Source organism: Pipistrellus kuhlii, unplaced genomic scaffold, assembly GCF_014108245.1.
Source record: "Pipistrellus kuhlii isolate mPipKuh1 unplaced genomic scaffold, mPipKuh1.p scaffold_m20_p_12, whole genome shotgun sequence".
Lineage (NCBI taxonomy): Eukaryota > Metazoa > Chordata > Mammalia > Chiroptera > Vespertilionidae > Pipistrellus > Pipistrellus kuhlii.
Window position 1 is genome coordinate 439798 of NW_023425427.1, and position 25648 is coordinate 465445.

The 25648-nt window shown below is 47.3% G+C and overlaps 1 protein-coding gene and 1 long non-coding RNA gene across 13 annotated transcripts in view; one reads left to right on the plus strand and one right to left on the minus strand.

The window, feature by feature from the left end:
• The first annotated feature begins 1434 nt into the window (after positions 1–1434).
• Positions 1435–20701, plus strand: LOC118716093. The gene is made up of 3 exons (XR_004987055.2): positions 1435–1444; positions 14255–14258; positions 20502–20701. It is a non-coding gene; the product is annotated as an uncharacterized LOC118716093 (long non-coding RNA).
• Positions 20702–20924: 223 nt separating this feature from the next.
• The window catches only part of TNC (tenascin C), an 81351-nt gene continuing 76627 nt past the window's right edge, over positions 20925–25648 (minus strand). For all 12 annotated transcript variants that reach the window (XM_036432798.2, XM_036432794.2, XM_036432802.2 and 9 more), the window contains 3 exons: positions 25128–25289; positions 22551–22714; positions 20925–21647 (listed from right to left, as the gene is read on the minus strand). In XM_036432798.2, the coding sequence (XP_036288691.1) occupies positions 21537–21647; positions 22551–22714; positions 25128–25289 (437 nt within the window). In that variant the 3' untranslated portion in view covers positions 20925–21536. The remainder of the gene's footprint in view (positions 21648–22550; positions 22715–25127; positions 25290–25648) is intronic.

A 25648-nucleotide genomic window follows, 5' to 3' on the forward strand; every position in this document is an offset into this window, starting at 1 on the left:
CTCTGAATCCTACTAGCTGGACAGATTTAGTGACTCCTTATTCTTCAGTCCTGACTCATGGAGCCACCCTCCCCTCTATCACATATCTCCTTCCCCCTCCTCCTCCTCATCCTCTTCCCACTCCTCCTCCTCCCCCTCCTTTCCATCTCCCTCCTCCTCTACCTTCAACGTTATCATTATCTTTTTCACTATCATTAGTAACTCATATTGAGCATTTCCTATATACCAGGCTGTTTTCAGATAAGCCTCTTGCCCAAGATTACCGATAATTCATGGCAGGGTTAGGACTCCAATTCAAGTCAGTTTGGCCCCATTTCGGTGCCTGCCCTCCCTCCCTCCCTCCCTCCCTCCCTCCCTCCCTCCCTCCTTCCCTCCCTCCCTCCCTCCCTCCTTCCCTCCCTCCCTCCCTCCCTCCCTCCCTCCCTCCCTCCCTCCCTCCCTCCTCACTATCTCCTTTAGCCAGGGAGGCTCTGGGGAGCATGGGGAATCTCTGTAGCCAGGCCTCACTTTAAAATTCTTCCCTGAACTTGCCCACTGTGGTGCCTATAGGACTCTTTGCCACAAGTTCAAGCTCCTCCCTCGGTCTATACAGAGCCTTCTTCACCCTGACCTGTCTACATTCCCCTTCACATACCGAGTTCCCACCCAGCCACCTGCGTGGTGTACCAAGCATGCGCTCTACTGTCCTAACCGGATGCCTTTGCTATATGTACACCCTCCCACCTGAACTGCTCTCCCTCCCATGCATCTGTGGAAGTCATATTCTTCATTCAAGACCTATCTATGCCAGGTGATAGAAGCACATGAAATCCTCCTGGATTCACCCCAACCCCTTTCAAAGCTTAGCTCTCTCATCTCTGATCCTCCATATTTTCTTTGTGTACAAGGAAGCCCTGTGCTGGGGGTGTAAGGGGACAAATGCTCTGTTGAAACCCCTATTCAGCCCCTTACTAGCTTTATGAATTTTGGCAAGTTACATGGCCTTTATGAGTCTCTTAGTATATGTAAAAAGGAATTAATAGTACATATTTTGGGAATATGAGACAATTCTTATAAAATGGCTTATGCCCCCACCTTGACTACCACTTTTGTTACATCTGCCACCCATTCTCTCTGGGGCAAAGATGCTAGGCAGCCTGCAGGCCTGACTCTCTATCACTTAATCTTCTAGGGAATAAATCATCTTGAGAGATGACACCCTGGGCTGTTATCACTTCTGTCTTATCTGCAGGGTGCTCATTGCCCTCCTGATAGTTTTCTAACCTCCTTTGGCTGGTGAGCAGCACCTTAGACACACAGATCTGCTCCTTCAAGGATAGAAATTCTCTCTTAGTGGCCTTGGTATTACTTTATATTGATAGTAGGTCAGGTAAAGGGCAGTGCAGACCATGGTGGAAGGAGGAGGAGGATGTATGCCCTCAAAAAGGAAAGCAACCTGGTTCTAGTTAGGGCACTGCCTCTTACTCATGGTGTGATTCCGTCTAGCTTCTGCCTCTTTCTGGCCTCTATTGCTATTCATACAATGGGAGGTGAGACTCGATTCCTATGCAAAGTCTACCTGGATCAACAATTAGGGTGTTTCAGGGCGGTCAGCTTGGTTGGCCTCAGATGCCCTAGGCCGCAGTGGTTTTCAACCTTTTTAATGTCACAGCCCTTTAATACAGATCCTCAGGTTGTGGTGATCCCCAGCCATAAAATTATTTTTGTTGCTACTTCTTAACTGTAATTTTGCTACTGTTATGAATCATAATGTAAATATCTGTTTTCCAATGGTCTTAGGCTCTACAGCAGCAGTTCTCAACTCTGGTTTCTACAAGGTTGTTATCTTTTCTTGATAATGGCAGATCCCTGATTGGGAGGATGAGCTGCATTTCCAGGTGAGCTCCCAGGTCCCATATACAACTCCCAGCCAGGTTAGAATGTGCCTACTTTAATCAGAACAAAACAATTAGGGTTAACAGAACATGATTAATATTCCTTATAATTATACTTAGTCCCCAATATTCTATTTCTGCCTCCTATTGGAACCAGAACACTGCCCTCCTCCCTCCTCCTAGGAATGGAAAGTGTATCGCCTCCAATTCCCAGAGCAAGGATGCAAGTCTTGTTTGCTGGGGCACTCGTTGCTTTTCCCCAGTGCTTTTCAAAGGCAGACACTGGCTGCCAATGGAAGTAGTTTTAAGTGCTGCATAGTGTGCCTGTTGCTAACATGGAATGACATTCTAGGTTGTATCACGAAGATCCTATCAGTTTAGTGCTAGTAAGTTATTGCTAACCCTCCTTGCTTGCCAAACTTCCCTTTTATAATAGAGTAAGAGCAGGATTTATGCTAATAGATTTGTGGGCAACCCATTAGCTGAAATTCAATTATTTTGGAAATGAAATAAAACTGTAATTTAATAAAATATGTGTATTTAAATGGTTCCTTCTATTTTTAATAAGCAACCCTGGTTTTCTACTCAAAGAAGGGATGTGACAGTGCATATTTAATATAAAATGTTACTGATTATAAAGCATTATTGTTACATATTCTAGTAAGACAGAAAAATAATTTACTAATCAAGCCATAATACATCATTGACTGTAAGAAGCTTGCTGTTTTTGAAGATGTTACAATGTGAGCCAATGTGCATCAACTGTGGTTTCCTTTAACAAATAGGCTGTTTGAGTAAAGAAGGGAGTTGATTCAATGACAAAATAGTAAACGAGTGACAATTCGGGTGTTTAAATGAATTTAGCAGAAAGGAGGCCACTGGTGTGGTAGTGACCGGAGTTTGGGAAACAATGAATGTTTCCTGTGGGTGGTCCCCACAGCAGCTTTGTAAGGGAGGGTGCTTAGCAGGGAGAAGAGGCCTTCCCATGGCCACAATGCGAAGAAGAAAGTTATACTCAGGCAGGTAGGCCAAAAGTCCCCACTTCCAGGTACCAAAAGTCCATAAAGCTCGTGCTCTGACTCAGCATGGCCTATCTCCTGCCCCTTCTGTCTGAGAGGCCTTGAGGAGCACCCAGTTCTTGTCCTGTTTCATTCAATCTTGAGCCTCTGAAAGCAACCACTTGCTGGTCCTGCCAGAGTAGGCATGAGAAAGGTATTCCGGTACCTTTCTCACAGTGGCGACACCATCAACGGAAAAATCAAATAATGATGAGTGGACATTTCTGACATCCTGGCATCCAGTAAGGGATGTAAATCAAGGGCAAAGAATATCCTCTATTAGTAGTTGTCGTAGTAACAGTAATTGCTCTGTTAGCTGTTGGCTCTTTCACTTTTATTTCCCTTTAACCCTTCTCACAATCTTATGGGTAGATATCGTCCCCATTTTACAGCTGGAAAACTGTTAATGTTAATTTGTTTCAAATCACAAAACTAATAATGGGTAGAGCTGTAGGTAGATCCATGAAGGCACTGCCTTTTTCCTTTTTAAAAAAATTGAACATTTATGTTGAGATAATTGTAGATTCAGTACTGTAAGAACTACTATAGGGAGATGCAAGAGATCTGGTGCATCCTCCCATTGGTAACATCTTGCAGAACTATGTGCCAAATCACATCCAGGATGCTAACATCCATACACCAAGATGCAGGCTGTTTCTGTGGATCTGTCATGGGTGTTGCCCTTCTTTAGGCACCCCCATCTCCCTCTCCTGCACTCCCATCCATCCCCTGATTCCTGGCAACCACTGATCTCTCCATTTCTATAATTTTGTCATTTTAAAGTGTTACATAAATGGAATCATATGGTGTTCAACATTTTGATACTGCACCATCTGGGTTATCCCACTTTGGAGCTCTTATAAATAAAACTTCTATAAACAATCATGTACAGGCTTCTGTGACCATAAGTCCTCATTTATCCAGGATAAATGCCCCCAAGTGTCATTGCTGGGTTGTGGTAGTTGCATGCTTATTTTTGTAAGAACCTGCCAGACTGTTTTCCAGAGTGGCTGTACTATTTTGTTCCTCCCTCCACCAGGAATGTAAGAGTGACCTAATTCCTCCACATCTTCACCAACATTTGTTTTTAGCCATTTTGATAGGTGTGTGATTATATCTCATTGTGTTGTTAATTGCTTTTCCCTAATGGCTAATGCTATTGAACATATTTTCCAGTGTTTGTTGCCCTCTGTGTATCCTCTTTGGTCAAGTACTGCTTCATTTTCATTTTCCCCACTGTCCCTTTTTTAAGTTGAAATTTGCATTGCGATAGTTGTAGATTCATATGCAAGTGTAAGCCATAATACAGAGATCAATAAAAAAAAAGATGAATAGCCCAGTTAAAAAGTGGGCAAAGGATTTAAATTGACATTTATTTCTCCAAAGAAAGCATACAAAGGCCAGTGAGCATATGAAAAAAATATTCACCCTCAATTGCTATCAGGGAATGTAGATTAAAACCACAAGGAGATAGCACTTCATAACCACTATAATGGTTATAATTTAAAAAGAGAAGCAGTAGTAGTAAGTGTTGGTAAGAGTATGGAGAAATCAGAACCTCATTTAGTGCTGGTACGGATATAAATGATGCACCTGCTTTGAAAAACAGTGTAGCAGTTTGTGAAAAACATAAACATAGAATTCGTTCATACAGTCAAGAGAAATCAAAACATATATCCATGCAAACACTTGAACATGAATATTCACAGAAGCATTACCCATAATAGCCAAAAAGTGGAAACAACCCAAAATCCAACAACTGATAAATAGATAAACAAAACATGGTCTATCCATATAATGGAATATTGTTCATCAATTAAAAGAAATGAAACATTGATACATACTAGAATAAATGCTCAGTGAAAGAAGCCAGTCACAAAAGAAGCCAGTCATACACCTTGTGTATGATTTCATTATATAAAATCTCCAAAGCAGGGAAATTTATAGAGAGAATACAGATTATTGGTTACCTAGGGCTTGGGTGTGGGGAACTTGGAAATGGTAGGTAAAATGATGTGGGGTTTCTTTTGGGGGATAATTAATATGTTCCAACATTGTGGTGATGGATATACAACTCTGTGAATATACTAACAGCCACTGAACTGTATACTTTACATGAGTGAATTGGATGGTATGTGAACCATATCTCAATAAGCCTGTTTTGTAAAAAAATAACAGAGATTCTGTATACCCTTTAACCAGTTTCACCTCTCATTAATATTTTGAAAAATTATAGAAGCATAGGATATTGAGGCCAGGATTTTAAGATTGACATAATGCAGTGATGTTTAGACTTTCCCAACTTTAGTCATTCTCATTTTGTTGTGTGTATGTATCTATGTATTAAGCTCTGTATGTTTTATCTCATGGGCAGGTTTGTTTATCCACCATCATGGTCAAGATGGAATGGACTGTTGCCTCTTGAAGCTCTGTTCACTCAGAGACCTTCCGCTCCTCCTCATTGCCAGTAACCCAACTCAAGGCAGTTGCCTTTTCTGCTTCCAAAGCTTCCCAAGAGGGAGAGCATCCTGCTTCTGGCTGTCGAGGGTAGAAGTCATAGAGGGACACGAATTCCCACCCACATGGGAGGCACGAAGGTCAGGATTGCCGGCACCATTCATCTAGATTCTACAATAGAATCACCCACACTTCAGAAAGAGTAGGAAATTATCTTACCAAAAGGAGGACCATGAATTCTGGAGGGGGGATACGCCCCTGTGTCTCTGCTCCCCGCTTTCTCCTCCCACCAAGCTCCGAAGCCATCTAACTCCCAGGCCCGGTGGGTGACTTGTCAGCACTTTCGGAGAGCTGGTATTTATTGGGTTACCACCAGCACAGGCTCTCAGGGAGAGGCCTGGCAATGATTCATCTGTACTCATCCCTGTGTTTTCACCAGCCTGCTTCTGCCCAAAGGGACAGCCCCACTGGCTCTTCCACAGCATCATCACTTTGGTTTCTCTCAAATTGTTTGCTCAGAAAAAGCCCAGAGTTTGGCCTCAGTTTATTCTGGGCTTCCAGGGGAATTTCCCATCCTCCTCGGATGCTATGGGTGAAGTTGCTAGAACATTCACTCCTTACCTGGTGGGGCAGGAAGTAAATCTGGCTCCAGCACAGATTTATTTATTTATTTTGGATCAAAGACAAGCTCACTAGGTTCACATAATTTGGGACAAAAGAGATGGGAAGAAGGAGTCGTCACTATGCCCTGTCTTTCAGCTGTCATCCTACTGCCCCCAAATCACTGGTCTTGTCATAGCTGACCACATGCCAGTCCCAACTCTACCCTCCACCTGGATCTTAGAACCCAGCCATCATTTTGCCATTTCAAGATTTTACCTTGTCCAAACCCACCCCATACAACCCCAACTGTGGCCTCTCAACCCTGGCTTGTCATCCAAGCCCACCTCTGCAAAACCTCAAATTCCACGGCTCGCAAGCCCAGTTGAACTATGCATTGGGACTGATGCACGTTAACATCTCCAAAAGTGAGTACTACTCTTAATGATAATTATGGTAGCTTGATTAGGTAGGTGAGCAACTTTGTGAGACAAATAGAAGCTCAGAGATGTGAAAAGACGTGTCCAAGACCACACAAGTATAACAGCAGTAAAAGTTTTGAATAGCATATTTAAATTTCTCCATTTTAGCCATGCTTTCCCTGCAGTCTCCTTCCTCCTTCAAGATTATTATTCCAGGGGATAGGTACCTGACTTCCTAAATAAGAGAAAAGGATGACCAGCAAGTTAGAGACCCAAGGAAGAGGAAAGCATGGCTAAAATGGAGGTAATGATGTAGCCCGAGTCTGAAGGCAGTCTTCTGGAAGTTTTTCTTCTTTGAAAGTGAAGAAAGAACTTCAGGCCTTCAACCTATTGGATGAGGCCCACCCAGCTTATTATGGCAATCTGCTTTACTCAAAAGTGTACTGATTTAAATGTTAATTTCATCTAAAAAAAAATACCTTCACAACCACACCCAAACATGCTTGATCAAATATCTGGGTACCACGGCCTAGTCAAACTGACACAGAAATTGAGCTGTTTCACCAGCCTAGGTTTCTATATAAAGGAGATGACTGGGAGGGAGGAAGGAGAGGGGATTGAACCATCCTGTGAAGGCAGTTGACCAAGAAAAGAAAAGTGCTTCAGATAAGTGAAAGGAACATCCAGAACAGAGGGGGTTTCCAGGCAGAGCCACCTCACAGGATGTCCTAGTAATGTCACAGCAGCCATCTGGTATAAGCATGGAAGTGTAGCTCCTCTGAGGCTGAGGGAGGCTTAGAGGTTTAGCCCTCTCAAGCTGCCCTCAGTTCCAGGGTGCTATGGACAGCTGGGCAGTGGGGTAGAGTACTGGCTAGGAGGTCCACCATAACAGGAACTAGGTGGTTCTGTAGAGAAGGCTGAAGAGATAAGAAACCATGTGGGCTAAGGCTGAATATATCCACAACAGCCCTGAGAAAGGTCTAGAGGTGGTGGGACTGAGCTAGCCAGAGATCACCTGGACTTTTCCCAAGGAGAGAGAGAGAGAGAGAGAGAGAGAGAGAGAGAGAGAGAGAGAGAGAGAGAGAGAGAGAGAGAGAGAGAGAGGAAGGGGGAGGGAGGGAGGGAGGGAGAGGGAGAGAGAGAGAGAAACAGCAGACTTGCAGTCTCACCTATTGCAGACTTCACTTGGTCAACCTGCAATCAGGTAGACCAGGTGTTATTTTTGACACCAACATCCAGCTGGCTTGGTGCCTCGGGCCCCCAGTGTTTTGTTTCTATCTAAGGTTGCATAGAGCACACCCAGGCATCTTGGGTTGGAGTTGGGGATGGCAGGCAAGACACCATCCTTTTAGAGAATGGTTTTTTCCCCCCTCCTAGAGCCGTGGTCAACAAACATGTGGCTCTTTGGCCCCTTGAGTGTGGCTCTTTCACAAAATACCACAGCCTGGGCGAGTCTATTTTGAAGAAGTGACATTAGAAGAAGTTTAAGTTTAAAAAATTTGGCTCTCAAAAGAAATTTCAATTGTACTGTTGTTATTTGGCTCTGTTGATTAATAAGTTTGCTGACCACTGTCCTAGAGCAACTGAACCATTCCCAAAGATCTATTTAAATTATGGGCTCAAATTAAATATAAAAAAATATATAGACTTTACAGTCCACATCTATCTACTAACTGACATAGAGAACTGGATTCATTAGAGGAAGCAATCCATTGCAGAGCTGATGTGTGATTGCACTTATTCTGGTAATAAGGGGTGAATCCAGGAGGGAAAACTAGGTCTTCATTTCCTCAGAGTTTTATACTGACCCCCAGGTAGTCCATGTGATTAACAGGTGTGCTTCAGGATCCTCCACCACCTCTGGCTAACTCCTGCCAGCCTCGATCCTACTCTCTGACCATGGCCTTCCAACATTCACTGCGGTCAATTGAGGCTAAGGGAAGAGCACTTCCATCATTCTTTGTACAGCACATCGCTGTATATATTTTATTTTGAGAAATATAAAAAAATGCAGAAAGGTATCAAGAATGATATCACATATAACGCCACTATCCAAAATAACATGTCCTATTTGTTTCTAGTCTTTTAAACATGAGTGAGATGTTACAGATGGACTTATTGTCCTCTTTGCCTGCTTTCTTCCTGTCTTCCCCAGAAGCAGCCAGGTTCACGGGTTTGAGGTGGATTCTTCTAGCCTATTAAAAAACACTTTTATATGCACACATCCATAAAAGATACAAGTCATTTTGCATGTGTTTTAAAATCTAATCACACATACCCAACCATATGCCTAATTTGGTAATTGCATTTCCCTTTGCTCTTAATGAGACTACATGTTAATGATTCTAGTTATTCATCTGCTATAATTTATTTGCTCTCTTATTGATGGACATCCCCACCCCCCTAATTTTTACATTTATAGCCAGAATCCCAGTGGTCATCTGTACATATTTCCCTGAGTTTCTGGCAATGGGAATGCTGGCTTTCTTGTTTTGTGTAAGGCAGTTATCACACTAGGGCATCTCTCCACCGAGATGCTGAATTCCTTGAGATCAGGGGCTGTGCTCTATCTAGATTTTGCCAGTGCTTACACATCATATGGAGATAAATGAATAGACACATCAATGAATGAAATGCCTTCATCCCTCCCCCTGCTTTCCCAAACTAGTTTCCTCCCTCAGTCTAGCATGACAAGTCAAGGGAATTTCCTGCCACTGCTTACAGTTTGTGTTATCTGCATTTTCTTGTTTAACTGCCCAACTTTCCGAGATGTAACAGTTTACAAGTGATAAAATGAGGCTTAGAGTGGTGAAATGAATTGCTGTCATAACAGTCAGTTAGGAGTCAAGTTGAAATTTGAACCCAGGTCTGTGCAAATCCAGAGCCTGTGGCCACTCCACTCTCCTCCGATATGTCTCAAATAGTGGGATTTGTAATATGGAGCCACCTGATCTTTTGCCTTCATTAACGTGCTCTCAGCTTCGACAGTGCTCTTCCCTTCAAAGAAATCTTTTTCCTCTCAGTGTCTGGGGAATTCACCTTCACTAATTATCCCACAGCTTTGACTAATTAACCGACATCTTTCTTGGGCCTTGCATTTATAGTAGAATCCTCAGGTGTTAGCAGGATGCTTTGTATGAATGGGACCAACCTCATGTTTCTAGACATGGGAAGGCCAGACTAAGGAGCTGAAGAAACGTGCTCAAGGTGCTATAGTGAAGTAGAAACTAAGCTAAGGTCTGGTCCCTTCCATCTGGCGTTTGTATTAACTGATGGGGCTGGTTCTCTAACAGGGAGGGAAGTTGAGTGGTGTACGTCTTTGCCATCTCACTGACTTCAGGGGAAATGAAGAATGGTGCTGGCAGGATTCGGGCTGGGGACAGACACCCCAGAAACCAAGGACTGTGGGAAGCTCCAGAGGGAAGCTCCAGGTGCTGCTGACTCTATTGACGAGGTGCAGGAGGCAGCTGCCTTGACGCAGAGAGCCTATACTCATCAGGGTTGGCCGACTGCTGGCATAGACAACTCCAGATGCTCAGAGGCAAAACTAAAATTAACTGCTTCACATCTTGGTCCAGTGCTACCAGTGGGTTGATCTCTGCTTCCTGGGGTTGTTCAGGGAGTCAGTTTCCTTCCATCTTTGATCTATTCCCTCTCCAACATGCAGCCTGCAAAGTCAGTATCCAGGGTGGATAGGGAGCTGAGCTAAGTCAAGGTCAGTTAAGGGCAGTGGCTGGGATTTCTGCCAAACTGTCCTTCCTGCCTCTCAACCCATCAGAGTTTGCTTACTCCTGTCTGAAATGGGAGTTACACAACCTACTCTGCCCATTCTCAAAGCTCTAGAGCAGCGGTTGTCCAGCAGAACTGGTGGTCCCTGAGGTCCAAAAGGTTGGTGACCACTGCTCTTGAATATGTTTTGTAAATGGAAACACATCCTGCAGACATCTCACCTAAACCTGACCTTCCCCTTCAGGCCCTGAGTGTAGATGACAGATCTGAGAAAGGTTCTTCAGGAATGGAAGGACAGTTGCAGGGTGACAGCACAGGACATGGTCTCAAGGTGAAGGCACAGGGATCACCTCTCTCCAGACTAGGCTGGCAACTCAGGCTGTGGTTCCCTAGGACATCGAGACTCAGTGCCTCTCTCCCCAGCCCCGCCTGCCAACAAGCTCATATCAGTTGCTGACCTTGAACTTGGGCTGCAGCACCACTGGAGTCTGCTAGGGGAGTAGGTTGGCTAGACAATGGACTTTGTAATCCATTAACTCTGAATTTGAGTCTTGGTTCTGAGGCTTAGTGGGCTTGCTCTCCTCCATAAAATGGGAAGAATGACTTATGTGGTTGTTTTGACGACGACATGAGCTCATTATGAAAACTGCTTAGCAGATTGAAAACTAGCAGCACGCAGGAAAGCTGCGGTTCTTTTCATGCCCTATCCAATGTGCGAGAGATGACTGCGGGGCACTTGCATAAGGGTTGAGTCAGAGCTTCCCCTGTGGCTTCCCTCGTGGCCCCATTTCGATGAGCAGCCTTTTGCCTCAGTGTCCCCTTTCTGCCCATCCCAATCCTTTCCCTGAATCTTAGCCAGCTTAGTAGAGGCTCAGAGACTCCAGATAGCTTCGAGGCCAGGTCCCCAGCCATCCCTGCCTCCCGAGGCCTCGGCTGGCTTCCCAGGCTGAGCTCCACCTTCCAGAGCACCTTGACAGTGAAGTCTGAAATCTAACCTTTTTGTGACCGTATTGATCATGGGCCCGTATCGATTTCATGGACTTGATCTTATGTAACATCCGGATTCCCACTAGAACCGCAGTGAGCTTCCTCCACAGCTGATGAGGCCTAGAGCAGAGCCTGAGGCCAAGATGTGGAAGTGAGGGTGAGGGCCAGGAAGACAGGGAGGAAGTCGAAGCCAGCATGGACTGAGAGTCTGATTCCCCCTGGGCTCCTGTGGGAAGCATGGACAACGTGCTCTGGCATTGTCCTGCAGAAGGAGAGGAGCTGGGGACGATCGCCCAGAGCCCCCACTCCTCATTGGTTGAGGTCCCCAGGGGACCCCCCCCCCCCACCTCCCACTTTGAAAGACCCCCCCGAATAAGCTTTGAATGGGCTTCCCAGGCTCAGAAGAAAGCCGGAGGCAGAGAAGTGGAGAGACTTAGAGGCATGTGCTGGCAGGAGAACGTGTCCATGGACGTGGGGATGATGACGGCTGAAGCCGCTTAGAGAGCTCCTTCCCAATCTGGAGTGTGCCTGGAACACTCTCAAGGTCTAGGTTCAAGTGTCACCCTCTACTGGGGGCTTCCTGGTGTCTTATCTGAGGGAACCAACCTGGGGTTACTCCATCCCGTGCTCGTTTTCTCTCCATGACCCTCCTCTGGAAGCCTGGCCCGTGGAGCTTGAGACCTCCAAGTCCATGAGTGGGTCTGGGTTTTGGGATCTGTTTAAGTCAGACTTGCACCAGACTTGGACTGGGGTCCAAGAGGGTCTAATTCCAGGACACAGGTGCCAAGAAAGTGCTAGTGCTTTGGGTGATTGGCAGCTGTCGGGGTGGAAGATGTGTCGGGCTCAGCAGGCAAGGTAAGCGATTAGTCCAAGGTAACCAGCAGCAGGAAGTGGGGACCTCGGGAAGACAAGGTCCATTGTCGTTTCTGCAGACAGAAGCGGGCAGCAGGAGGCTGTCTCGGGAGCCAACCTGGCACTCCTCCTGGGCCTGTGCCAGCAGGTCAGGGCCCTTCTCTGGGCCTGGTTCCCATTCCCTCACTGTGGCCACAGCGATGGTGTCACCACAGGATGGGAGGAGAGGAGTGTGAGTTTAGGGCCTGCCTCAAGGAAGATACATTTTTATACGGCTGCAGCTCATTTGCAAACTGACCTCCAGGGGATTGTGGGCCCGGAAAGAGCATCCTTTGTGCGTCTTGGTCCAAAGGGGTGGGGGGGTTGGGGGGACGAGGCAGCCTGCAGTTTAGTGCTCTTGTGTGCAGAGCAGCAGGGCATGGTTTTTCGAGCTTCAGGGAGAACAGCCATGTCTCCACAAGGCCAGCTCAGCAGGACCACTTGCCTGGACAGTGAGTCACCATCCCGACTACGGTCAGGAGCTGGGGCTGGAGGCATCTCCTTCTCAAGGACCTCGCCACATCTTGCTGTGACGGGCACTAGGCGAGGGGGCGCTCGAGGGAGGTGTCTGCTGTGCAGTCAGAGGAATCACTTCACTGGTGTGCGACCCTTTGCCTCATACACCTTTCCTCTAGGAACCTGGTTGCAACAGTAAATAACCTCTTGGTTCCCGTCATTTCGATAGTTCCTGAGAATGGAGCATCAGTAGTGGCAGGGAAATCGGATTTATTCCTTATCCTTCTAATCAGTGACTGTGCGGTGGGCTGGCTCCCTGCTGGCGTTTGCAAGGTGCTAATTATAGTTACCGCTGTCTTCATGGTTCCCATGTGATAGGGCTCTAAATAAATCTTTTCATTAGAGTCCTAATGCACTAAAGAAAGTGCCTCCTCAAGAATGAGCATTGAAGCTACCCTACCTTCCTGTGCCTCAGTTTCCCTTCTGTGCAATGGCTATATGGTGTTACTCACGCCATAACATTTTCCTGAGGACTAAAAGAGTTTCTAACTCGGGCAGCACTTATCACAGGGCCCGGCATGTACCTAGAGCTGTGATGAGCACTTCATGTTGTGATTTTCAGCATCATCACTCATTTAAAGACAGGGAATCTGAGAGAGAGAAGTCAGGGATTGCTTTTGAAGTGGGAGAGTCCCAATTGGGAGTCTCTATGCAATTTCATGTTCTCATTGCTTTTGTATCTTACCTTTCTGCAGAAAGATTTACAGTGGCTTATGGATAAAACACAAATAAAATCACACCAGTGGGATGAAAGCATAGAGCAGTGGAAGGAACAGAGCCGTGACGACTGGAGAAGATGGGATGAGTTGTCTTTACTCTGCTTGCACTGGAGGTAGGAGGTAGGGAGAGAACGTACTATCCACTTCTGATCCCAACACCAGGTACACATTCATTTGCCGCAGAAAGCTCCTCGGGCGCAGGGTCAGGGACTGGACACAATAGAAGAGCACGTGGGGTTCCTTGAGCCATAGCTCACGCTGAGTACAGTTTACTGTGTCTGTGTGTCCCGCTCTACCAATGAAGAGCTGTTAAAGGTGTGACTTCTGTGACTTCTATGACTCCACTAGAAGATCTGGCACTGTTTTTTAAAGATATATATTTTTTAAATTTTTAGAGAAAGAAGAGGGAGAGAGAGAAACATTGATGTGAGTAAAATGTCAATCAGCTGCTTCCTGCACGCCAACAACCTGGGCTTGTGCCCTGACTAGGAATCGAACCGGGGATCTTTTGGTGCATGGGACAACACCCAACCAACTGAGCCACACCAGCAGGGGCAAGATCTAGGCCTTTGCTTTTTGGAGCTGAAATGGCAAAGCAGAAATCAGGGTGTGAACCACCAATGGCAGATGGGAGTATTGGCTGCCTCTCCCAGTGATACACTCAAATCTTAGATTTTCTCTCCTCTCTCTGCCCCACACCCTGCCATGGAGCAGCTACCTGCACTGAAGCTCATGAATTCACCTGTCTGAGCTTCTTCCTAAATTACCTGAGAGCATTCACCTTAGCTCCACCTTTGGCTCCTCCGGGCAAGTGTTTACTGATCTCTGCTTTGTGTGAAGTATGTTTCTAGGGATTAGGGGGGCCAGCACTCACTGAGCACCCCCTACCTGCCAGACACCTTGTGCGACACTTCAAACACAGTATCAAATTGACTGCACTCCTGCGGGGTAGCTGCTATTCTTGCTGATTTATAGACAAAATGACCTGAGGCTCAGGGAAGTTATGTGACTTAGACCATGGAGGGATTGATTCCACCGCTGATATGCACACTGCCGTCTCCCCTGCCTGGTGCTGTGGCTTCGGGGTCTGCTAAGGACTGTTTCTGCCCCCAGCACCTTGCAGTCTGTTCGGAAACCCAGTTTCCTAGCTCCATGTATGGTAGTCTTGTTATAATCAACCTCAGACTTTAGTATTAAAGCATGTATTACAGCTCGGCCAGTGTGGCTCAGTTGGTTGAGCATCACCCATGAACCAAGAGGTCTCTGGTTCAGTTCCTGGTCAGGGCACATGCCCAAGTTGCAGGCTTGATCCCAGTAGGGGGCATGCAGGAGGCAGCCAGCCGATCAATGTTTCTCATTATTGATGTTTCTATCTCCCTTTCCCTCTCCCTCTCCCTTCCTCTCTCTCTAAAATAAAATTTAAAATATATTTTAAAACCCCCAATACATTATCATACAATAACTGTACATGAAGCCATTTTAGTTTCATTCAAATTGGCATTTAGATGAAGTAGGAGAAAGAATTAAGTGGTGACTAAGACTGGAGCTGAATGATAACAGCGTCTCTTTTTACACGTAAGCTAGAGGTTCTTGCCACCTCCTAAGGTAGGGGTGTCGAACTCAATCAGAGAAGGGGCCAAAATCTAAAATCCAGCCTAAATCGCGGGCCAAATGGTTTACTGAACAGTCATAAACTGTCATTGTGATGGAAACGCAGCGAAGTGCAGTGATGACAGCGCAGTGCGGGCCACATTGCAAGGCCTGGCAGGACGGATTTGGCCCGCGGGCCTTGTGTTTGACACATGTGTCCTAAGGGAAGGTTGGAAAGTGAAATATGGTTCCCCTAGCCTGGGAGTTGGCAAGATTCTCTGGCAGCAACTCACGGTGGGGGCTGCAAATCTGTCTTTCTGTAAGGAGCTTGCTTCGGAGAAACGAATGAAACCTACAGTTTTGAGGGGGTCTGCCAACGTGCCAGGTCCCTAGAGGAAGGGCTCTGACTGTGCGCAGCAACATGCACCACTTTTATTTCACCTCCTGTCTTAAGGGGTCATGTTCTTAAGGGTAAACATCTGTGTTTCGTGATGTCGCAACTCTTCCAGGGTTTCCTTTCCTTTCTGCATTTGGGTCTCAGGCTGGGCCTCAGGCTGGAGCAGACACAGTTTGGACAGCTCATACTAACAGAGCGGAGGTGCAGAGTAAGCCCATTTTAGGGCTGGTGGGACATGCCGACACTTTAAGTCGCCAAGCCCTCAGGCCCTCTGGTGCCGGGTGCTCAGCCTGCTCGCCCTCTGGGCAGCTTTGGCCATGAGAAGTTCTTGTCTAATTTGAGAGCAGTGTGTCCCCAGGGACATTTCGGCACTGAATCCAAGTTCTTCTCTCTGTCCCCCAACAGACGCCTCCTCTCTCCCTTCAGAGACTTTGAGACCGAGATCGTGTCCCTGGGTGTTATCCCAGGTTTCTCTCTCCAGGGGGTCAGTGTTTCTAGTCTTCTCACCATCCCAATTGTCAAAATATGTGCCATTCTAAGGGTGACAAGTTTATTAACTAGACATCTACTGGTTGAATACAACTCTTTTTTCCCCTTTAAACTGGGATTGGTTGTGACCTGGGAATCTTCCCAATAACTTGCAGGCAGTTACTATACGTTAATTGCTTAATAAAGGGCTCCTCATTGTGCAGCGACTATGTTCGAGCACTTTGGGGAGATATGAATGGAACCTACCGTTCCGAGGAGGTTTGGGATTCTGCCAATGTACCGGGTCTCCGGAGGTCGTGGGCACGCCCTGGAGACACATGTGGAGTCTGTAGCCTGTCCTGGAGCTAACCTGTGTGGCCCTGAGTTAAAAGCCCTTTGCTAGCTTGGAGCTGGGCTTTTGGGCGGAGATAGAAGCCTTTTCACACCTGACTCTGAGGCTCACCTTAAGGGTGTCCAGGTGGCTGGTCCTCAGGCTCCCCTGAGCTGAGTCCCTGTGTGTCTCTCCCTAGTCCCTTTCACATCCCTGGGCCTGCTGCTAACTGCTCTGAGGGCCTCAAGTGCAGGGACATGTAGGCAGAGAGAAGCCGAATGCCTGAGGGGATGATCCAGCCTCATTTTATATTGAGAAGCAGAGGTGCCCAATATATGGAAAAGCTCTCGGGCCCTAAGTAAATCCAGTGTGGCGATGCTCCTACTATCCCTGGAAAATGCCCTCTAATCCTCTCTGCCCTGTCACTTGAGTAATCTTTTAATAGTTAGTGTGTGTAAATAGAAGGCTGGGGAGGTCAGCTGATCTTGCTCACTTTCCATCAGTCTTGAGAAATGATGGCTCTGGGTGTGGTGGGGTGGCAGGGCCTGTCCAAACCCGGGGGCTGCTCTCCAAGTCGCCACGTGTGAGGAAAGTCCCCGAAGAAGGGATTTGGGTTGGACACATACCATGTTCTGTCTTTCAAATGACTGATGCTTATGGTGCTTTTCCCTCCAAACTTTTGCTGGATTTCTCCCTCCTTGGCTGGAGGACAGTCTTGGCCATGGCCAGCCCCTAGGAGAGGCTGCTGCCTGAGGCTCTCCATACAGCACTTCCTTTACTATTTCTCTAAATCACACTGTTAGGTTCTGACCTCTTGAGATCACGATGTGGGTGAGTTGTACCTGAATTTGAATCCACACTGATTGTCCGGCAGCTTTGGGAAAATCGTGTCCTCTTTGAGCTAATTTCTGCTTAAAACAATGATCTGGGACAGATTTGACACTCGAAGCATTCAATAGAAAACAGAGTGAGGCTAACCAGGTCTCCTTGCCTCTCCTCTCACGGCTGGCTGCTTGGCTGGGTAGCATACCATGACTGAGAAATGACAGCACAGGCTCTCCTCTGGGGTCTGGAGATATGGCGGAGAGGACACTCATATAGCTCCTGCTGTTCAGTTTCATTGGTTTCTAGAAAACATGCACCTACATAAGTAAACTAATGACAAATCTGGTGGAAATATGTGCTGTGGAAAACAACAGGAGTACTGGACCCAAGCTTGTGTGTGCACATGTATGTGTTTTTGCATGTGTGTGTGTGCATATGTGCTTATGTGGGTGTTGAGGGAAAGTCTCGTGTAGAAGGTAATATTGGGAGGATGCCTGAAGGAAGTGAGAGTGAGTGACGTGTGTGTTGGGGAAAGAGCGTTCCAGGCAAAGTCTGAAGGGGGAGCGTGCTTGTGGATTTGAAGGACAGCAGGAAGGCTGGTGTGCCGAGAGCATCCTGGGAGAGGAGTTGAGGTCATGGAAATTTGAGGAGAGGAATCACGCAGGTCCTCGAAAGCCACTGTAACTCACTGGACTTGGGCTAAGCCAGGAGGCAGTCTTTGGGGATTTTGAGCAGTGGGATGAGATGACTCAGCATTTCATAAGATCACCCTACAACTTCCTGGGGGCAGAGATGGGCTTAGGAGGCAAGCGTTGGGGGCACTGACTTTGTTTTCAATGCTGCCCAAGCTTCTCAGGATTATCTGGAGAGATCACCACCTAACCCAGGTGTTAGGGGTGAAGACAAAGTAAACATCCAGGGCAACAGGAACTGGCCCCATTGCTCAGCGTTCGAAAGTTGAGCTGTAGGAAATGAGGGGCCTGGGACAAACCAAAGGAACAAGCGTGGGACAGTAGGAAAGGGAGAGCTTGGCCTTCACAACCAGCAGTGAGGGAGGAGAAAGCAAACATAAGTTAGTGGTGGGACGTTAATAAAAAGGAGCCCTTAAACATCCCTGAGAAGGTTGGTCAGTAGTCTTTGCCAGGAGGTCCTTGCATAATCTGAGTGGGATTGGACATGTGGTCAGAAACCCTGTCCCTGCCCCCCACATTCCTGTCCTTCACCCCAATGCAGATTTGCAGGTGGTGACAAACCAAGGGTGTGGGGTTGTCTACAGGAGGCTTTGTGCAGCACCTGCCATGCCCTGGGCAGAACCTGAGCCCCTTATGGAGGGAGGGATTAGAGTGGAGGTGAAGTGTTTTTCCAAAGGGAGCCCAATTGGCAGCATGTCCACATCACCAGGTTCACAAGGAGCTCCTACCCCCGTAAAGCTGGGAGAGACTGCCATCTACTGGAAGACTAAAGTATGCATCCAGACACAACTTCAGAGACAAACTTGTATTGGCATTTCCTCCAGGCCAGGCACTGTCCAGTTTTTCTTTTAAATCAACACAAATTCTCTTCAGGGTAGGAGGTCCTCTTCATTCTCAGTTTTAGGGTACTCTGGAAAATTAAGCGAGTAGACCAAGATTGTTTGGTCATTGGAAAACCTGGGGTTCAGCTCAGCTCCAACTGCAAGGGTTACTTTGCAGAAGTTGCTGTGATCACACATGCTTTGCAAACTGTAAAGCATAATGTGGGAACTGGCAAGTGGCAGGTGTTCTGGGTGTACTGAGTGAGATGGCGCGCCTCAAGGCTCTGTGGCTGAGGAGCTCAGAAGTCCTGGGCTTTAGTCCCAGCTCTGGCACCTCAAGGCCTGTGAACTTCACCACTCCAAACACATTTAACCTATAACTGCAAATATACTGGACTAACGCAGCAGCTGCTTATTTGCACTGTGTGTGTGTGCATGTTTCCTATAATACACTGAGATCTACTTTCCAGTCTTGGGGTTGATCAAGGAGAGACCTGATTTCTGCTTCCTTTCTGAGCTTTCATTTCATTTTGGGGGCTCACTGGGAAAGGAAGAGGAGGAAGGAAGGAGACCCTCTGCTGGCCACTGATATAGCACACCTCATATCCTGGCTGGGTGCATGTGGAGGCTCCTAGCACCCACTGGGCCAGGGGACACAGGTGGGGGGAGTTGCCCTTCTGAAGAGCAACGCTAATTAAGTCAGTCCTGCCTTAAATACCTTCCACAATTCTCAACTGTGCTCAGGGAACACAAGCCTGCAAGGCCAGGCCTTGTACTACCTTCAGCCTTTGCAGTGTTAACATAAGAAACATTCAAACCTGTAAAGAATTTTTGTAAGTTTATTTGAGCCAAACTGTTGACAATTGCCAGGAAGCAGAATGTCAACATTCTCTGGAGAATGGCATTACTTATATTTAATTTAAATTACAATCAAAGGAGGAGACATGAGTGGATTACATGAAATCCATTGGTGATAGATTAGGGCAGTGGTCGGCAAACTCCTTAGTCAACAGAGCCAAATATCAATTGTACAACAATTGAAATTTCTTTTGAGAACCAAAAGCCGACTTCTGTGCATGGGCCACGGAGTTTCAAGCAAACTGTACATGCATACCTGCATGTGGTATTTTGTGGAAGAGCCACACTCAAGGGGCCAAGGAGCTGCATGTGGCTTGTGAGCCTCAGTTTGCCAACCACTGCTCTAGGTGTATGAGTTTGCAAGGCCTCCACACAGGCCTTCCCTGAGCTCGTCAGGTGAGCAGGTGGCCCCTTTTGCTTCCAAGCAGCGAGCTACAGCCTGGCCTTGGAAAGATAACCTGTTGGAATTGAGGGCAACTCAGGATATGGAGAAGCTCTCTGGAACCCAAGTCCTATGGGTGTTACCTTCTAAATCTCCTGGAATCATGAGCACCGGCTTAGCTCCATCTACCATTTTTGGGAGGGGATGGGTGGGACTGTCACTCAGACCTCTGGGCAGGAGCCAGTAGAGGGTTAAGGCTGCACTAAGGCTTGGTGGTCGCAGGCACCCATTTGTTTGGTGTATGAAGCAAAGGTGGTGTTGCTATGGCTGAATTGCAGGCAACAAGTCTGTGATCTGGAGCAGAAAATTGTGTCTATGACATGACCATGCTTGTTAAAGCGTGATAAACTGTGCAGCAAAGTGCCTGACCAGATTTCAATGCTCTGACCCTCTCTCTGAGCCATCACGGTCCATTTGAATGAGGCCTATCAGCCCCAACATTGCCATTAAATAAGTCAATTTGCTGAAAGCGCCTCAGGGAATGAACTGGGGATTGCTTTTCCCATCCTGGTTCTAGAAGAGAAATGTGTCAAGTGTGGTTCTGACCCTTAGTCACTGGTAGTGAACAGATCTGCCTGCTGTGCTGGGCAGTGAGCTCTCCTATCACCAGATGTAATCAGGCTGAGGCTGGGAAATGGGGGACTTTGAATAGGGGAGAAGGAGATATCCCTAATAGGCATTCTTCGCAGTTCTAAGATTCGGGATTGTGGACTCTGATGAAGGATCCCGTGGACCTTTCTCATTCTGCAACCTGTCTGCTGTCCTCATGGCACACCTTTCCCCAGGGAAGGAGGGAGATTCATCAGGGGTCGGGGTGGGGTAAGTAACTGGTGAGTAGCCATACAGAAGGCATTGCGCTTGTAGGAACCCCAACCCATCATATGTAAAGTAATAGCAGGATAATTACTGTTTATTAGCATTTAATGTGTGAGCACCTCCCTCAGGCAGTTCTGCCTCATCTATGTCATAACATTGTTAGTTGATCATGTAGGAAAAAGGGTGTAAAAAACAGCCTTTAAACCATAAACAACTAGTCTTGGAAATATTGAGCAATAAGCTGAATCTAATGTGTAAGCTTTTCCGACCTTGTTCATCTTTGTCCAGAAAATTGTTTCCCCCCTTCTGGCCCTTGTTTCCCATGTGACCAGCACCCTCCTCCTCTTCCTGTTCCAGGACCCCCTGGTGTTCAAATATGTTGGTTTTGGTGGGATTCAAGTTCAACAATGGAAGGTGAAACAACAGTCCAATTTAAAAGTACTTGTGCTTTTATTAAAAAAAAATACAATCAGGTACTGTCCACATGTGTTTCGGGAAGGAAAGTCTCTTTAAAAATCCTTAGTTTTCATCATCATCCTTATTATTATATTAATAATATTAATTATATCCTTAACATTGAAACAGGGTTGCTTTTCTGGGTTCTGTTGTATGAAATGTAAAAAATGGGGATGGCTCCCAATGACACACATTGAATCACAGGGAACAAAAATAACAATAATTAATTATGCAGCTTTGTGTAAAAGACAGCCGGTTCTAAAACTACCACTGTACAGCCGGACACCCCTACCCCATTCCCATAGCCGCTGCGAGAAGGAAAACCACTGGGCTGCTGTGCTGGAAGGCTTTTGCGGATTCGAACAACACAACAGAAGCCTGTTGGAGAAGTTGTCTTTGGTGCGAAGGAAGGGATCGAAGAGGGGGGACGCTGTGCTCCTGCCGTTGGCCCCGAGGCGCCATGGTCCACGTGAACTCCTGCCAAATGCCCAGGTGTGGCTTGACGGTTGGATGGGTTGCACTGGTGCTTTGGTAAAATTCTTTTCTTCCTCTGGGCCCTACACCTCTCAGCCAGTTGTCCCTGCAATTCACGCCCGCTTGCGCCTGCCTTCGAGGTTTCGGAAGTTGCTGGGTCTCACCTTCATCTCAGCAAACTGGATGGAATGTTCGTGGCCCTTCCAGTGGAACCAGTTAACACCCTGTAGAACAAGAGAAGAGCTCCCAGTTGGTTCCCAATCGGCACTGACAATTGCTCTCTGGAGGACGGGGTGAGTTCTGTTCCAGCGTGACTGCCGGGCAGTTCACTACTGTCTCTGTATGCTGACCTGTGTGGTGAAAAGTGCCAGAGGGGCTGGCAGAGTCCGACTCAACTGTGTTACTCTAGTCACAAGCCACCTGAGATTGGCTCTGCCACCTGAGACTAAGTGGTGGCCGATGGCACTTGCCATCATGAGGAAAAGTGGGAAAAGAATTCAGGTCAGCACTGGAGGTAACAGAATTGAGTAGCTCCGTGAGGGGGCATCTATAATCCATGGGATTCCTACCAAGGATCTGACTGGGGGTCGAATGGGATGGCAGAATGTGAAGGAGCTAGCACAGTGCTGGAGTGGAGCCAGAGCTAGGGCCCACCCCGCTCTCCTTTACAGCCTTTTACATTCTCTTCTCCTTCCACATTGGGTGAAGGATGGAAAAAAGATGTTTCCCTTGGCACATAGCTGTCTTTATTTTTCGGGAAGACTTTGTATTGCACTGATGTTAGAGGCCAAGGCGGTGAAGATAATAGCGTTCAGAGTGGAAGTGTAACTGAGGTGACATAAGATGACGCAGGAATACCTGTGCTCACCCCGCTTCACCTCATGGCCTTTCCTTTGTCTGCTCTCCTTTTGGGGTTCAGACAAAGATTTTGCCCGAGGAAAGCTCTATTTTGGAATCCACTTGATCAGTAGTTCCCTGTATGAGCTATTTCTATGACTTCACCTGACCTGCCTGTCACTGAGGTTCCCCTTGCTGTGCTAGGGAAAACATGTTATCTCCTGAGATTGCTGCCCCTAGTCTCACCCCCAACTGGCTTCCCGAGCTTGGCGCCCTGTCGGTCTGCTCACCTGACTGTGGTTATTGTCTCCATATCTGCCCATCAGGTTGACACGGTGACAGTTCTTGTACCAGAAGGCCCCCTTGTAGGACAGGGCACAGTTGGTGATGGCTGAGTCCGTGTCCTTGTCGAAGGTGGAGAAGGACCTGCCATTGTGGTAGGCCATCGAGTCACCTGGGAGAGCGAGAGAGAATGCACTGAGATCCCAGCTGGAGTCTCCTCTGGGATCTGAAGGACACAACCTGAGGTGACAAGGAAACGGTCCTGGGTGGGCCGGCCTTGAACACTGGACCAGATTTAGGATTACACATGGGCCTGGATGGGATATGAGTGTCACCCACCGATGAATTTCTTATAGAAGCAGCATCATGTGGTGGAAAGATGGCTGTGGGTGACTTTGGATGGTCCAGTTTCAAGTCCCATCTCTTTCACTCCCTAGCTATGACCTTGCACAGGTCAAGCTGCTTGTTGCACCTCAGTTTCTAAGTTATAAAATGGGACTAGTACATTGATTCTACCCACCTGAGGGGACCATTTATGAGGTGTATGCTAAAAAGATAGAGTTGAGCAAATAGTTATGATTGATGCTATTTATATGATGTTTTGCATTCCTTGTCCATAAAGGCGCTCACTGAGTAATGTGATAAATCTGCACTTAAGAATGCTTTGTCCCAAATATAAATCTTTAGAACCATACTTAGAATCAAACCCTTCAGCTATCAGATGTAACCCAATAGCCTGTGCCCCACAGAGTTACTTTTCTAAGTGTTTATGGGACCAGCGTTCCGACTCTTAGATAAGAAGCCCACTCATAGAGTGCTTTTTGGGAATCTGGTTTGTAATTAACACATTGAGTTTTGGGAAGATTTCAGTGCCGTTCTTTCTGTGCACCTTCACTCCCCACCTGGCCAGCACGTGCATGAAAGCATCAGGATGCCCTAGCACCTACCTGACCTTTAGGAGCAGGTTGTCAGAGGCAGCAGGTGCTTGTCTAAGCTGCTGAGAGTATGAGCATGGCAGGTGGACACTGATGAATGAGGTGTCTCCTGTCAGGGATGCATCCCAGCTCATCTCTGCTGGAATTACAGAGGGTGGAGGCTCACCCACTCCCGCTGACAGCCAGTGTCTTTGTTTGCCAAGTAACTGGATCCCTCTTGCCTGAAGCCCTCTCCACCAAAAGGTATTTATGGCCAGCTAATAAAATGTCAGGCTTCTTTGGGAGGGGTGCCTCTCTCTTCTGTAAAGAACTTTGTCTCCCCTTGGACTGAGCCTAGCTTTTGGCAAACCTTTATCTGGAGTCATTTTTTAAAAAAATCATAGATGTTTTCTTTCCGGGATCAGAGAGGCTGTAAATATGCCATAGCACCTCTTCTGTTCCATGAATATCACCGAGAGCCACCCAAAGTGGGCAGGATGGCACAGGCTGGGCACACTGGCAGACCTGCTCCCTCTTGTTCCCAAGAGCACCTTCGGCAGCCCAGCTTGTACCTGGGCCCACCCTCTACAAGCTGTGTCACTTGGGCAAATTGTCGAACTTCCTCCTCTGCCTTCCTGGCATGGCTTCTGTGAGAGCTGAGTGGGGGTAATGTGTGGGAATATCTGCACCAGAGGATGCTACCCAGGAGCCCTGAATGCATGCTGTGCCCTTGTTTATTTCTTCTCTAACGTGGCGCCAGACACCACACAGAGGCCATGTCAAGTCAAGAGATCTGTGCTAGGTTGGGGACCAAAGAACTAAAATATTGCTGCAGTGGTCTTCTGCCTTAGGTGTTCAGGCTGATGCTGGTTGGCCATGTGGCAGAGATGTCTTTGAAGAGACTCGAGCAATTGGTGATGCACTGAATTATTTGCTACTCAGAGCGCACCACCACCCACAGCAGCATTCAGAGTTTGTAAGAAACACTGAATCTCAGTGGCATCCCTCCAGGGCACATCCTATATAATAGATGGCTAATATGCAAATCAAACCGCAGAACGACTGGTCGCTGTGATGTGCACTGATGACCAGGGGGCAGACGCTCAACACAAGAGCTGCCCCCTGGTGGTCAGTGCATTCCACACGGGAAGCCCCACTCAGCCAGAAGCTGGGCTCACTGCTGGCGAGCATAGAGGTGGTGGCAGAAGCCTCTCCAGCCTCCGCAGCAGTTGGACATCCTGAGGGTTCCCAAACTGCGAGAGGGCACAGGCTGGGCTGAGGCCCTCCTCCTGCACAAATTTTGTGCACTGGGCCTCAAGTATGTACATTAGGTTGAGAAGCACTGGATTATGCAAGTATGAAGGCTCCTGAGAGACTTTTTCTGTCAGTCTATGCTGAAATCTAAACATGTCTAAGTGATGGCAGCTCCAGATCAGCCCTGAGTGTCCTGCTTCCCAACCTTCTCTATTTCGGTGACCAAAATACCTGCCCAGCTTGGTCCAATAGCAGTTCTTCCTGATCAGCACCCAGTAGGGATACAAATACTCAATAAATGGATGACCCAATAAATTAATTGATTAATGAAGAAAGGGAAGGGATGATTCAGGGAGGAATCAAGTGAGAGCACAGGAATGCCCTGTGGTTCTGTGGGCTCCGAGTGGCTGTCCGTACCTGCTGTCCCGCTGTATCCTTCCACCTTCAGCTTGTAGCGAGTCTTGGCATCTCCCACGCTGAACTTGTCGTAGACGGCGTAGGCTGTCTTCCCATGGTCCCGCAGGTCCACCCGCAGCTCGTACTGCCCCTGGGATGTGATTTTGTTCAGGTTGTCCAGGCCTGTGGACAACAGGCAAGGATTAATGCAGAAGCACCAGCGACAGAGGCCATTGTTTCTATTCCATTCACATTAGGGCAGAGACTGATGTGTGTTAAGGAGGGTCGAGTCTCAGACCCCGGCTTGCAGCTTGGTCTGCTCTTTGCTGGGGCGGCACCAGGCAAAACAGTTGATGTTTCTAAGCCTCAGGCAAACTTGGGTTGAGAGCTTTGCCCTGCCAGCCCCTATGGTTTTGTGAAGGTCAGAGGAGATGAGGTGGAGAAAGCCCTGGTAAACTCTAAAGCTCTGTACAAGTGAAAGGCAATGGATGATTGCTGGATAGACATTCCTTGCCAGACAATCCATTTGCAGGTGTTATCGG